Source organism: Clavelina lepadiformis, chromosome 2 (assembly GCF_947623445.1).
Source record: "Clavelina lepadiformis chromosome 2, kaClaLepa1.1, whole genome shotgun sequence".
Classification (NCBI taxonomy): Eukaryota; Metazoa; Chordata; class Ascidiacea; order Aplousobranchia; family Clavelinidae; genus Clavelina; species Clavelina lepadiformis.
The window spans coordinates 9064620-9079940 of record NC_135241.1 but is presented as its reverse complement, the minus strand read 5'-3'; the positions used below and the strand labels follow the sequence as shown (position 1 = coordinate 9079940).

Sequence of the window (15321 nt, the reverse complement as noted above, 5' to 3'; positions counted from 1 at the left end):
CTTCTTTTAAAATAGAAAAGCTACGTTGTTCTTCTCTCGGCCAATTTCTCGTTATGACATGTACAAGTGTACATGGAAAAGAGAAAGATTTCAGAATACTACACGACGGAAATGGAAAAGTCAACGGATGACATAACGGCATTTGTTTCCTTGTGTTCTTGCCAAAAAAGATAATAGTCTTCTATCTAAACACGAACAGCCATCACGATTATCTCTTAATAAACAACGCTATTACCCTAAATTCTAAATCGCTAATGATGCGGCTAAGAGCAGCAACATAATCAACAACAACATCGCAGTCAACTTTTTCTATTGTTCAGCGTAATGTTCGTTGTAAAATTGTCTCATTACGTACGACGAAAATACCCAATAAGACTTAGTGCGTCATAATTTATCACGTTTCAAACAGGATTCTTTTCGCCCTCGGCAAATATTTTTTTGATCTTAATCCCAAAAATATCTGTTGACTTGTCGCCGAGAGCGCAAAGACAGTTTTATATTTAATTTGTAACCTGACAATTCGTCATAAAGATTTTCGAACTTTTTTCAACTTCGTTGTAAAAAAAAATCTAATTTTCAGTCGATATAAGCTGAATTTTAATACCTTTTGACAAGAGCCTTAGTTAGGACTCTATTTACTGATTAGCACTAAAAGCGCTTTTGACTTTGCCTGTCTTACCGAATTGAATGATCCATTGATTGCTATTAAAGTTTTATCCGTTGGTTTAGCTTACGCAAAACTATATCACCACTTTGTGCAACTGTCGAAGTTATACGCGTTGAGCAAGCGTACTGTATTTGTTTTTCTAAACGTGTTATTTGTCACTGCATGTTGCATTTTAAAGCGCAGTGTTGTGACTCAAAAAGCAATCGCTTTTCTTTGTTTATTACTGTTCTTTTTTTCCTTTTTACTTAATGTCTTTATGTCTATTAGTACTGGTTGAAAGCCTTGTTAATATTGCACAGTTTGGTGCATGACGTCTTACGCGTCTATCCCGATTGGCTACTTTATCTATTGGTCACTTTGTTCACACTTTTCTCTTGTCAAAGTCGCAGTTGGAAATTATTCCATGGCGGCGCAGCGTGAGGACATCCATTGTGAATGTGTTGCATATAGGTCCGCACTTTGAAGTGCCGCAAGATTTCATCGAGTTTCTATGATATGGTCATATTGTAAGAACGTTGGCGATTTTTGTTTTCGGTTGACTATACCACAACGAACTTTACCAATTTTTCACAAGCAGCACAAAACTACAACGTTTTTATTAAGTATAGTTTAACTGTGAATAGACAAAGCTGTTCAACGAACGAACCTGGTCAGGACAACTAGTGTCGTGTACCACTCGTTCACAAAGATTTAGCCAAGGTCCTAAACCTCGTTCCATCCGTAACATTAATGCTTTGAAAAAATATGACGTCATAACTTTTTTCTTATTCAAGCCTTAATATTGACATAGGCCTATATAAATAAACTTGACAAGTGTAAAAGCTTGTATTATACCCCCCCCCCCTCCCGAAGAACATATCCGAGTATATTTTAAGCTAGCCTAGAAAAATCACTCGCATGTTGCCTTTCTATGTGCAAAATTTATAACGATAAGCTGATTTTTATCACACTGCTGATTTTTTTGGTATTAATGTGCTATATGCTGTACTTTATCTCCATAAATAACTTTCTAGAGGACAATTGCTCCTATAATATGCATAGAAGCTTATAGCAGATTTTACTGGATTTGTCGATGGATTTTGACCAGACCTTAAAAGTGAGAACAATATTAGAAAGCTTAAAATGCACTGGCAAATATCTTTACACGGAACTTTATAAGCAAAACACTAATTGTTTATTTTATTTTCAAAAATTGCTGTAATAAACATGTCATATAAATTATCGGTATATGCATTTCAGTATGCCTTCAAAACTTCAAACCTTATTCAGAAAAACAATTAGGCCTACATAATAAAATTGGTGAACTCTGACAGTGGCATTTTTAGAACTAGCCAATTTTCACAGTCTTATTCCAACTGGTGATAGTCATATTCTAATATCTTTTTTCTCCATTTTCTCCAATCATGACTGTAGCTTCACACTCATTTGTACATCCTTTCTCGGATAATTTCTAGCACTGCATCCTTCAAACTTGTGTGCTGTCTCCATGTCCATTTTTCTTCTAACTTAGTCTTCGAGAACAATCTAGGCTACTTTAATTCTTCCCTTCCTGACCTCCTGGCAATGCGTCTGAAAAAAATGCATTTCTTACTTTGAATGACTATATGAGAATTGGGCTGGCGAATCCCATTTGCTGCAGAAATTTTTCATTGGTTACTTTGTCATTCGATTTTTATCTCTGTCCATTTTATCTTTAACGTTCTTCTGTAGCACCATGTAGAGCTCTAGAGATGTCATTTTTTAAATTGCATTTGCCAGGACAAAACAATCGGAGCCGTATTTTGTAAGAACGAATCAAACTCGCGGTAACTTCTAAAGTTTCACTTTGACCTTCATGTTCACATTGTTGCGCAACAGTTTTCTTTGCATCCAAATGCTCGGCTTATATAGGCTTTGCTATCCTTGAGGTCACATTCACTGTATATTTCATGTGTTCGTTGATCCATATGGCTTAGGTTGTTCTTCGTTTGACGCCGTTGTTCCCTAGTTTCAATTTCAGTACTTTATGGCCAGACTTGTCATTGTTATGTTTTGTTGTTTTTCTTGTACTTATGTTGGTGGAATATTCTTTTCCTAATTTATCAATTTTATTCGCTATACAGTACTGTAGATGTTGTAATTTTTGTTCACAGTCTATACTATAATCAGAGCATTGTCATCCGCGTACATTGATTTTTGTATTGATCAAGTGCTTCAACACCCAGAGTGGAGGTATGTTATTGAAGGCTATTTGCAGAAGTATTGAAAGGCATGGATAATAGAATAGAATGCAGCCTACCCGTAGGCCTATTCCTCGTCGAAAGGCAATCTAATATGCCGGATTACAGTCTGGCTTCATAAATCCTTTCTGCATGACTTCTGTGATGAGATTTATATTTTAGTTTTTTGCTATGCGTTTCTGTAAAACCCCTGTTAGTATTGTGTGTTACACTCTATGAAGTCTCTACTCTATGCTTTGGTAAGATTTAACTCAAACTTTTGGTTAACTAGGAGTGTTTTGTGCATGGTCCCTGGAGAAAAACTATAGTTCTCATTACGTCGAAACTATAGTCGAAAATTACTAATTGTTTGGCTACGTAAGCACCGATGTTGATTAGCACCACTTGGGTCGCTATAAGGTATACAGACGTTACGAATCTGTTATTAAGATGCACGCAGCAGCATAAAGAAACAAGTATAATGTAACCCATTACAAGACATAAGTGAGGCGAAAGTAGTTATACCATAGCAAGATGACTCCAGAAAGGTTACTATGTGATTATGATAACTTATTTAACAGGCTTTATAGTCAAGGCGAAACCAAGGATAGCCTATATATATTAGGCTTACATACTAGACCTAAACAACCAAAATAGTTGGGCGTTACAGGTGCTATGTTTAATTATCACACTGTATACATGGGAGGCGTACTCCTTTTGAATGTCAACAAATTATATCATTCTATCCGAAAAAATCTTGAAGGAAAACACGCATTATAATTTCTTGCTAAAAATACCCTCATTATCTCCCAGTTACGTTTGTTTAGTTATTTATCGAAAATTATTGTAGCGTATATCGACCTCGGTTAATTTCAAACTTTGAATAACTCCAAGTATTTTTAGCGATCCTTTCTGTATACAATATGCATCATAATTGTTTTGCATATCACTTTCATTTTTTTTGTATTAATCAAAACCTTTTTAATACTTTTTTATTGCAACTAGCGTTGCTATTAATTACGTAAACGTCAATATCACAAATACAAAGAACAGCTCATTGATAAGTTTAACGACAAAAGCTGTTTTGTCTACATAACACTAATGTTAAAGTATTGTTTTATGAAATAACGACTGATTGGAGAGCTTAACGCTTAGTTTCTACTTCACGGCGAGGAAAACTATTACACCTGACTTTGAATGAGTTAACTGTTACAAAAACCACATGTTTTACGACAATGGCTTTCGAAAAAAGATATGTATGACGGATGGTTGCATAGAATTCTGTTATCTTCGCATGTCGTTTTGTGTGCAGGAGTATCTTCACATATCGCATTATCACCTGCAATGTAAAATAGCCCCCATTAAAGTGTAGGCAATTTGCGAGAAAGTATAACTTTGTAATTTTCCCGTCATTGTATAGTTACGTTTACAAAATTAATTCTATTTTAGACGTTTTTTTACTTTCTGTCGCTTTACAGCAGGTAAGCGCACAATTGTTTCTGGAAAAATTTAGATGTGTTTGACAAGCGAAAAGAAAATCCTGGCAAGTCCCTCGGCTAGGAGGTAGGTTATCTCTCAAACCAGCACATTGGCCGCCTAAAACAAAAAAGATGAATCGTAATGACTACATTTAAGTGACTTTAGTTGGTGGAAAGTCGTGTACTTGCTTGATTATAACCATGAGTCAAACGTTTTTTCTGCAAAAACACTCACCGGTATTAGTATTACAACTCTTCGACTGGTTGGCTTCTCCAATACAGCCTGGATCTCCTGGACTACCGTTCTCACATTCTCTACTAAAAAGGAAAGATTCGTAAAACAACTCATACGTATTTTTTTCCATTAAAGCCTTATTCAAAAGTCAGGCAATAATTACCTGCGCCTTGTGGTTTGTTGTCCACCGGATGTTGTAGTGCATTCCCCCCAGGAACCCCAGTCGAGCCATCTTGTCACACAAACAAGAGTATTGCAGCGAACATTTCGAACTTCGTTACCGCTGCATCCCGGACTACCAGGGTTTCCACCAATACAGCTCCTTCTTTCATTCTTCTCACCACCACCACATGATACGCTGCAAGATCCATCTGAAACCCAATCGCCCCATTTGGCCGGGCACTGACGAACTGAACACATCATTTGATGCTTAGCTGCGCCAATGCAGCCAGGACCTCCGACCGTTCCACCATTGCATTGCCTTGTGCGTTCTTTCATGCCAGGTCCACAAGTTTTCGAACATATTCCAAATTTGCTCCAATTAGACCAAGTTCCGGGACATTTCTCCTCTTTGCAAGATTCGGTTTGGCTAACCCTATTTCCAAAATCGTCAGGAAAACATTCAACATTTTGTGGACAATATCGGGTTCTTGTTCTGCTACCTCCATTGCAAGAGAGAGAACATTTAGACCATTCACTCCATTCGGTGTAACCTGCCGCATATGTACTAAGTGTAACTTTTATTAATTTATTTTTTCTATTTGAAACAACACGCCGCACAAACATGCATGGGCGCCAGATTATTTTCAAATTTTACCTGAACATTCGTCTACATTGCAGGCTCGAATTTGACTGACACAAGGTGGGACAAGGCACGTTCTGTTTCTGAACTGTATTCCTCCATCGCACGTAGCAGTACACTCAGACCAACGACCCCATGGATCAGTTGGTTCTGTAATCAAATCAAAATGCGTTTGCTTAGTTCTTTTAAGTAAAACAAGTAAAACACAAAGTAACCGACAAAAATGTGTTGTTTTTCTCATCTTTAAATATACTCACTAAGTGATATACCTGAACAAAATTGGCAGGTCTTTTGGCAGTTGATTAATGAGTAATCGCGATATGTAACGCAATACCAGGAAAGACACGTAGGCTGCAGATCCACGCATTCTATACAAACATTCACAAAATATTGTTGTTGAGTTGTCAGTCGTGAGTTGTGTACGTTTCGATATGCATTGCAAACTATTACCTACTGTACGTTATACAGAAACTGAAAAAAAATGTTTTCCTTGAAATTAGCATATTTCTTACCGTCACAATCTTGCTCATTGCATACACGCGTATCAACAGCTTTCCTCGCAGGTGTGCAATTAGGTTGCCCAGGCTGGCCATTTAAACAATTCCGACTACGGGTCTGTGTTCCACCGTAACAGGCTGCATATATTAAACAATGGGATAGTGATGTGATATATTTCATTAGACCCGATCGACTTGCTCGTTTACTCTTTTTATTTTAACTAAGTGGTTACTTATTGTATAATGAAAGTAGTTACTTCTAGAGCAAGTTGACCATTGGTTCCAGTTGTCCCACTCTGGAACACATATTTCTCCACATGTGATATTTTGTACAGCTGATCCCTCGCAACCCTTTTGACCGACAACGGCTCCCTAACAATATAAGTAGAACGCGTTGTAAAGAAAACAATTTTAATACAAGTAAAGCTGAGTGTTTTCTGAATGACTAAAACTACATAAATCAACCCAAACCAGACATAATTAAGCGCTCATATCAAGCATTTAAGGCTCGTAAGTGGGCCAATACTTACTTCGCATGTTCTTGTACGAGTTTTCCAACCATTTCCGCACGTCACAGAACATGGAGTGTATTCGGACCAATCTGTCCATTTAACTGCAAGTGAACAACGTTTTTTAGTATTATCCAGAAGGTGTGTAAAGATGATGACAAGTGTGATTTTCACTCATAAACTGAATTAACTTATAAACGATATTATTGTTTTATTATTAATATCATTGGTAGGTAAGATCCTTACCGGGACAGGGTGTTATTTCACACTCTACCATCCTAGTGGTACCCCCGATGCATCCTTCTTGACCAGCTTCACCCCCATGGCAAGTACGAGTTTGCTCAATTTGGCCTTTGCCACATGTTGTGGAGCATACACCAGTTTTTCTCCAGTTTTGCCAGTACGGGCAATCGTTAGTATTACATGTCTGTTTAATAACAGCCATTTAAACAAGAAAAGAAGAGATCGGAACATCTGTTTTTACAACCTATTTATTACTTACGTACCCTGGTCATTTGTTCCATGCCAGCACATCCTTTATCACCCGGTTTGCCGTTTAAGCAGGTTCGAGAGTTTGTACTTTCACCACCGCCGCAGGTTTTGCTGCATTTACTCCACCCAGAAAACGCTGTCCATGCTTTAACATAAAAAGCATATATGTTAGACATCAGAAAACGGATAAATTAAGTTTTTCAAAAGCATTCTGATGTTGAAACGGCATTATAAAAAATTTAACTTACGTGCACACACAAAATTTAAAACCTGAGCTATACTGGCAACAGCAATTATTAAGCTTTTTAACGTACTTGGACATTTTTGGGAATTGCATTGATCATTTCTTCTTTTGGAGCCTTGGCAGCCCACATCACCGACCACTCCGTTTAAACACTCTCGCGTTGAGTGACGTGTTCCACCTCCACAAGTAACACTGCATTCCATCCAATCATCCCAATCACTCCATCGTGGACACGCTTGAGTGTTACATTGCTGTTAACAATCCCACTTAAATGACCCACAAAAATGACGGTACACAATATCTTGTTCATTAGTTTATGCCACTTTCACTTACGACTGTATTTCTATCGGTTCCCATATGACAGCCACTGTCACCAGGATTGCCATTTTCACAAGTTCGTGTTTGTGTTTTAGTGCCGCCACCGCATGTTTTACTACACTTACCGAATTTACTCCACTTGCTCCAGACTGTAAAAGAAACAAAGCTGGGCTATATATACTGTATAGTGTACAATACATAGATAGTGAATTGCAGGAGTTAAACTAAGTTAGGAAATTTATTCATAACGCTTAAACGCTTGTGAGCTACATACATGGGCAGACCATTGTTGCACACTGCCGCGATCTTGTATTTTTCCCAGGACAACCCCCAACCCCTGCGGTTCCACCGATACATTCCCGCATAGCACTTTGTCGCCCGCCGTCACAGGTTTTTGAACAACTGCTCCAGGGTTTCCATTCTGACCATTGGTCGCATACATCCGTATTGCAGAGCTAACAAAAAAATAAATATGCGTTTGGAAAATAAATCAACTACTAAAAATGTAATTGCTTATGTTAAACCAAAATTTTATTATTTAACGTTTTATTGTTTAGCTATTTAATTTAAATCAATAAAATTTCTTGTTTTACCTCCTCAATTGTCGCCTCACCAACATTGCAACCAACATCTTTTATGTTTCCGTTTATACAAGATCGTGACTTTGACCTTACGCCTCCCCCACACATTTCAGAACAGTCGTCCCAGTCACTCCATTCTCCCCAGTCTGTATGTTATAAATCGAAGATAAGGCTATATCTAACTTGAATATTTCGTGCACCCAGGGTTGTAGTGTGGTGGGAACTTTTTTCTTATGGGAAGTGCTATTGAAAATCGCTATTTTTGGCGGTTACCATGCACACTTAGCTATTATTTTATAAAATGTGCGTTCCCACACTTCTTTTTTAGCACTACAACCCATGCGCCGGTACATAATGGTACGAAAGCTCTATATACTGCAAAGGCCATTCGAACATTCTTACGTGGGCACTGATCGTCGTTACAAGTTTCAGTTCTCATAGCATTTCCTTTGCATGACACCCCTACGTTGCCAAAAGTGTTGCATGTTCTTGAAGATTGTCGTTCGCAGACACCATTTCTTATGTGACAGCGTGACCATTTCTGCCACTCATTCCACACGGGGCACATGCGTTCGTTACATGTCTAAATTATTTAAAAACTGTTAACAACTAAAGATTAACTTTTGATGCTTTATTGAAATAATTTTTACCATTTCCATAAACGCGGATCCTAGACAACCAGCTTGCCCTGGATCTCCTCCTATACATTGTCTTTCACGTTTAATGATTCCTTCCCCACAAGTTACGCTGCACTGGCTAAAAGCGCCATATTCACCCCAGTCTACAAATAAGTTTATAATAGTCATTTCAAATGTTATTTGCACATTTATCATTAATTTATAAAAAAGCAATTTTCAAGTTGCAGCACAAAACTAGGAGTAGGCAACAATCATTGCCACAAATATGGAAAAGACCAGTTTGATACATGCTGGTGTAATAGACGGATAAAGCTAGCAACTGAGAAAGAATTACTTACATGCACATCTATCTGTGTTACAATTTTCCGTCTGTCTGGTATTTCCACGACAAACTTCATGAGGCGGATTTTCGTTTAAACACACGCGCGATCGACTTCGTTGTCCGGGCATTCCATCACCACTGAAACAGGATTCACTACAGGAAGTCCATTGATCCCACGCTGAGAAACGAGCTCCGACCACTGCAAAAGAGTTATGTAGTAGGCTATAATCATTTATTAGTGTTAGCTTAAAAGTTCGATATAGTTGTTTAAAAAATTCCATTTTAAACTTAGCAAAGAACAGTGTATGATTTTCTACCTCTTCCACATGTTCTACTTTTTGTAACTGGAACTCCGGTTTCCTGACTTATCCATTGTTCGTGATTTTCGACGTTTGTGTAAACTCCGAAATATTGGGGTTCGGCGCAACCTTTGCCAAAAGAAACTACCCCAGCCAAATACCACGAGCAGGAGTCACAACGCTGACACACCAGAGGGCCTCCAGAGTCACCTTTTAATGCATGACATAAACGTAAGTAAAACTTTAATAAGTAAAAATAAGTGTAACTGATCGTTTAAATCTATTAGCATTTGTCTTGCTGAAGTTTTTACCTTGGCAAGCATCTTTGCCGCCACTTGCATAGCCTGCGCAAATCATCAGGTTTTCATCGACTGGATATTGTGTACCTTCATAAGCTCTTTTGCATCTCTGTATGTCAACAATTGGCAAACCAACTTCTTGCAGGTCTTTGGCAGCGGGACCACGATATGCTAAAATTCCAACAATAATATATCGTGATCACCTGCATGGCTTAAAGTTTTCCTGGCAAAAATGTATTCAAAGCTTTACCAGTTGTGCCGAAACCAGTGACCCAACAGCGAGTATTAGGAGAAGGTACTTCTCCATTAGGAAGACAAACAGTCTTAATGAAGGCCCCTTGCATAACCGGAGAGCTCAGACGCAACAAAGCAATGTCATGATAAGGAAATCTGTCCTTTTCCCAATCTGGATGAAGAATTATCTACGAAGTAATGCTGCAATTACTGCCAGCAGATATAGTGACTGATGTGATTTTAATAAAATTTAGTGGGCACAGTTAGGTATCTGACGTTTGTGATGATTGACAGAAAGAGACATTTGCTAAAAGATTTCAATAAAAACAATTTTGTAACTTAAATATAGCGGAATAAAAAACAAATTTACTTGAGTAACCGTTCTTTGCTGCACATGGGGTTCTTCACGTTTAGTAGCGCTGGGGTTTAATCTTCCAAAAAACGTTTCCACTGTAGAGTTAATCCCCGTGGACCTAAAAAGTAAGTATATCATGAAATATAAGCAAGTCTCTTATCAAGAGGCTGTAACTTATTTTTTCATGGTGCCTCCCCTTAAATATAAAAATAACTATGATAAAAGCTACTTTTAATATATAAATAAAACTGTTTTTCACGATCAATGTTTTGAACGACAAAAACATAAACTGTAACAAAAATATCATATAACGACCAAAAAGCATAAACCTTAATTCATGCACCATCTATCTAAAAACGACTGAAATGCTGACGTTTGCTTTTCACTTATAGATTATTTTTATCCTCATGAACAAGTAGGCTAATTTTTTTAAACAATCTATACATGATTATAAAAGTAGTGATATAAACAACAGCTTGCAAAATATCTCAAGCAGGTTATTGATCACAGTTATGTCCGAACAATACTTTGAATAAAAAAGTGTTTAAATTCGGTTATAATTTTCATGGATCGTTAATTGTGCCATATTCCTATTCGTCGTACTCTTTGGATTCTAATGCTACATCTTCTTTTACCTGAAACAATGAGCTGCGGTGATGACCCAGTTTTCGTCAATAAGCGTTCCCCCGCATATAAAGGAACTATCAATCAAAACGTATACCTAAAAGTTGTGTAAGGTCATGAAAGGACGTTTAAATATACGTTGTATAACTTACGGGCGTGAAGCTGGTTGACAGTTTCGTGGTTACGTTTTCAGTTACTTATTCAATATAGATAAATTGTTGAATAAGGGTATACGAGGAATAGATCGTACATAGGAATAAATAATTAGATGAATAAGTATAACCATGTAGAGCCTGTAACCAATTTCATCTCCAAAATGTTAACTAAAGAAGGAATTACCGAGTAAACAAAATCATGTTTTGAATAAGTAACTAGATAATTGGTGTTAACCATCTTCACGTCGCTATATAACGTTTGCTCTTTTGGCTTTTATAACAGCGCGAAATGGGAGTGTTTTCGATAACATCCATATATGTATGTTACCACAAAAATAAATATTTAGCAGCGAACAGGTAACATACCATCCACGGCCAACCTCCCACTTTAGCGCTTCGCCCGCCCACAATTCTACCGCTTGTCAAAGAATCACTTCCACAACTTGTTTCTGAAAGTAGAAAGCTTGTAATAAGTTCCAGCTGTTTTAGGCGTTTGCAGTGCAACGACCGCTTTTAACTTTTCGGTGAACCGCTGTTACCTTCTACCGCTGCGCAACATTCGCTGCTTTGATATTTGTTGAAGAATCCTGGTCTTTCCGTGCATGAGTAGTTGGAGCAAAAGTAGCCACCAACTTCGTTGACACAATAGGGAATATGTGGTTCCGGGCAGGCGTCCGAAAACAAACACTCATTGATATCTAATACAATTTAATGAAATAACATGTTAAAAATTTGCGTTCAGATTAATAATAAAAAAATTTTGAAACAAAGTTTTACCTGAACAGTTTTTGCCGTTTGGCACTAACTCATACCCAGGATGACAAGTGCACATGACTGTATCCTCGTTGATGTTGCATATATGCTCGCAGCCACCATTATCCGTCGTACAGCGAGCTATCATAAAACAATATTATAAAATCTTTGACATTTCGAAAAACTAAAATAAGTAAAGACTTTTGCAATAGCTGCAAATTCAACTATGGGACTGTTAGATCGGCTATATATACTATACATTTATATACAGTACTGCAGAAAAATTAGAAACTTGAATTCCTTGACATTGCGTGAGTTTCAAAGAAATTGTAGGACGTTTGACGAACACGGTACGCATAAAGTACAGATAAACGACGTGTCATTTAATGTTTTGTTTTTTTTATATATTTTCACACATCAAATTTTTCTTGTTAGCAATTCGTTATTTGTAGTAATTAGTTTTGCAAGTTTATTCTAGTTTTGTGGCTGTTCTTCACCAACGTTGGTTAATCGTGCAGATAATATTTTTGTGCAACAAAAGAGCGAGCCGTCTTTCTAAAGATTGAAAAGCATTGTCTTACGGTCATCTGATTCGGAAATGCATAATCCACAAAGAGCTGGACAATTATCTTCCATTATTGACTTATAATCGCGTTGAGTGCAAAATCGAGAAAAACTTCCACACCATTCCTGGTCCACCCCGGTGCACTCTGCAATGTAAACATATGTACAGTATATTTTTAATAAATTGTAAAAGGCCTTATTTCACTAAACATCATCTAAGAACTAAAGCATAGGTTTTCAACTTTTTATGTTTTTCTTTCACTAAACTCAAACACTAAAGTATCCCCAATGGAAAATTTTTAATAAAATATGACAGAAGTTGAAATTTACCCGGACTTATACTTGGATAATTAATTGAAAGTCCGACCAATTTCCAGCAAAACTTAATTTGCTCTATTAAACAAATAGTATATATAATTGCAGCTTAAGCAAGTGCTTGAAGTATATAGTTAATAAAATTCTAGTTACGAGTAATACCACATGGGCAAAAAACAATAACCCAAATTATAAATCCTACCAATTTTTCCAACTCCTGCCCATATTTCTTCCCTTGACCAAAGGTACTTTCCCAAACTTTTAACTCGTACTTTACTATAAGCCAAGTGGTTTTTGTTGGAAATCACTGGACTAAGGTAGTTACAAAACTAAATAAGTCTGTCGTTGTTAAATTGCTAAATTGCTGCCTCCGAAATTTAAGGGGTTATGTTTTCATACGCATTAAATTATCTATTAGTCAGCTAGTCTATTATCCAATTTTGATCAAAATTTTAACAAATGCTACAATAACGTTTTGATCTGTATGGATGGAAGTATATGCACTATTTGGTTATTTTTCTGTTTGTGAATACACTGCTGTATATGTTTTAATTGCTTGTCTGTCTTTGTCTTTTATGTTATTTGAAAGAAATAATAGCATAAAGTTATTTTAAAAGCAAGCCCAATCTCTTACTTTTTTGTGCAGCAGTGAATTGGAGATAACATGTCAGAAACAAATGGAAAATGAAATATCTGCAAAATCAACATAAAAACGTGATATATTTTGATCATCTTATATACTTATAAAATTTGACTAAAGTTAAGAAATCGAAAAAATTTTATGCATACCTGAAATTGGGCATTTTTCTTTAGGTCGTTGTCTAGATATGCTTCCAAAGTCTGTTTTTCTTTTTATACATGAAGCTATGTACTACGGCAATATTTGTATAGCTTATTTCCTACTACAAAATACGCTAAAATATATACGATTTTAATTTACAGCTGATTATAATGTTTGTTTCTGTACCTTCGCTAAGTATAATAACGCAAAAGTGTCACAATTGCACAAGAATTTGATATAATTCTAACGCTTGCAAATTTGATTTCTTAGGTAAAGCTCTAACCTGAAAGTGATAAGTAAAGAAGCTGACCCAAACCGATTCAACACATCACTTTTTTCAGTAATCGATTGTTAATGAAATTAAACGAATTGCGACTATCGTCAACATTACCAGCAAGCTCTCCGTTTCAGTACTTTTTGTGTCCTCAGGCAATGAAATCTTCAAACGCTTTTACCTCAAAAAAGAAGATGTGGTGCTTTGCACCGCCAGTACATCGCAAATAAAACTGGTATAAAATGACGTTTGGCGTAAACGGGGATTTTTGCCCTGTCTAACGTCACGTATGACGTATAACGGTGTTTCTTGCTTTAGCACAAAACTGTATTTAACAAAAAAGCAATACAAAGTGCTCGCATGTGGTTTTCATTTATGTGCTATGCCGTTCAAAACCAAAAAGTTAATTTAACGTTGATTTGAACATTTAGTTAGTTGCATGTTATGTTATGTATACGTTATATGTTATAGCTATAATGTTTTGTAGTTTGAACTTTTTGTGAGATGGTAAAGAACAAAATAAGCGGAATAAAGTGTTTCGTAAGTACCACAATATATAAATATAAAATATATATAAAATAGTACATAAAATATTAACGTTGAATACTTGAAAACTCTCGCTATTAGCAGTGTTGTGCGCAGAAGGATTAAGAATTTTGTTTTTCAGCGTAATTATAAAATTTTATGACTATATAGTGGAACATTACCAAGCTCAAGGTAATATAAGCGCCACTGGGCAAATACGCGGTCCATTTGCTACGTACGACATAACATACGTTCTGCTATAATTAACCCAGCTATATCGGTATGGTCTTGGTACAGAGAAATTCTTATATTGAGGATCGGTATTGCCTAAAGATGTTTTAATGAAATCACGATGTTCGGTTTGATAAAAAAAACTCTAGGTGATGATCAACCGCAGAGCTAACCATGACGAGGCCAATGTAAATGATATAATAAACCATTATCACTACGAGCAAAAAGCACCTAGTATAGAAAACCTTTATACATATAACACTATCAATGTTTGTATTTTTTTTTTAAATATGACTTGAAAAACACGTGAAAAACTTCCTATGTAGCAATGTATTGTTCAGCTCAAATTATTTAAAAAAAATCTTTGTAACTTTACGCAAAGGTTTAAACGTACATTTGGATTAGCTTACACTTGCTTATATGAAACGATACGTACGACAGTTGGCACAGGCCCCTGACCAAGCAACACTGTGGCATCTATCTTGCTCAACGAAACTAACCTTGTCATATTCAACACAATTGTACACTTTACCTACCATTATTGGTACATTTATCTGTAGCACTTCAATGGCAAATCGGCCCGAAACAGCAAAAAGTAATAATTAAAACCTATATTTATACGATTGGTATTGTCTTGTTCGAAGGAAAAAAACGCATTAGTACCGAATACTGCTACTTAAACCACCGATAAAACGCATGCTTTTTGTCTTTGATATCATTTCCTCCAGTTTTCTGGCTGAGTTTTGATTTTCCGTACTTTTTACCAGAAATAAAAAGCAGCAATTTCCAAGGCGTTTTCGTTGTCACGATTCTTGCAAAAAAAGTAATGTAAAGTATTGCAATGCCCTAAGACGAACAATACGTGAGCGGATATTACGTTTTGAAGGAAATCATACTATGACGCATTAAGTCTATGCAATTGCTCGTGAGA

At 36.5% G+C, this 15321-nt stretch overlaps 1 protein-coding gene across 2 annotated transcripts; it reads right to left on the bottom strand.

Moving 5' to 3' along the window:
* Positions 1–3841: 3841 nt before the first annotated feature.
* On the bottom strand, positions 3842–13514 carry LOC143446069 (A disintegrin and metalloproteinase with thrombospondin motifs gon-1-like). Of its 2 annotated transcripts, none has more exons than XM_076945538.1 (29): positions 13369–13514; positions 13214–13272; positions 12282–12410; positions 11725–11841; positions 11487–11645; positions 11314–11396; positions 10804–10889; positions 10184–10286; positions 9830–10001; positions 9592–9750; positions 9299–9490; positions 8998–9180; positions 8672–8802; positions 8424–8604; positions 8034–8167; positions 7715–7895; positions 7456–7589; positions 7193–7373; positions 6893–7023; positions 6633–6813; positions 6408–6490; positions 6135–6249; positions 5893–6015; positions 5650–5748; positions 5396–5530; positions 4742–5291; positions 4579–4658; positions 4327–4461; positions 3842–4204 (listed from the first exon to the last, which is right to left on the bottom strand). In XM_076945538.1, the coding sequence occupies exons 1-29, from the start codon at positions 13380–13382 to the stop codon at positions 4068–4070; spliced, it is 4167 nt and encodes a 1388-aa protein (XP_076801653.1). In that variant the 5' UTR covers positions 13383–13514; the 3' UTR covers positions 3842–4067. The 2 variants fall into 2 exon arrangements, with proteins under 2 accessions (XP_076801653.1, XP_076801652.1); XM_076945537.1 differs by having other exon boundaries at positions 4579–4661; positions 13369–13513.
* Between the last annotated feature and the right edge of the window lie 1807 nt (positions 13515–15321).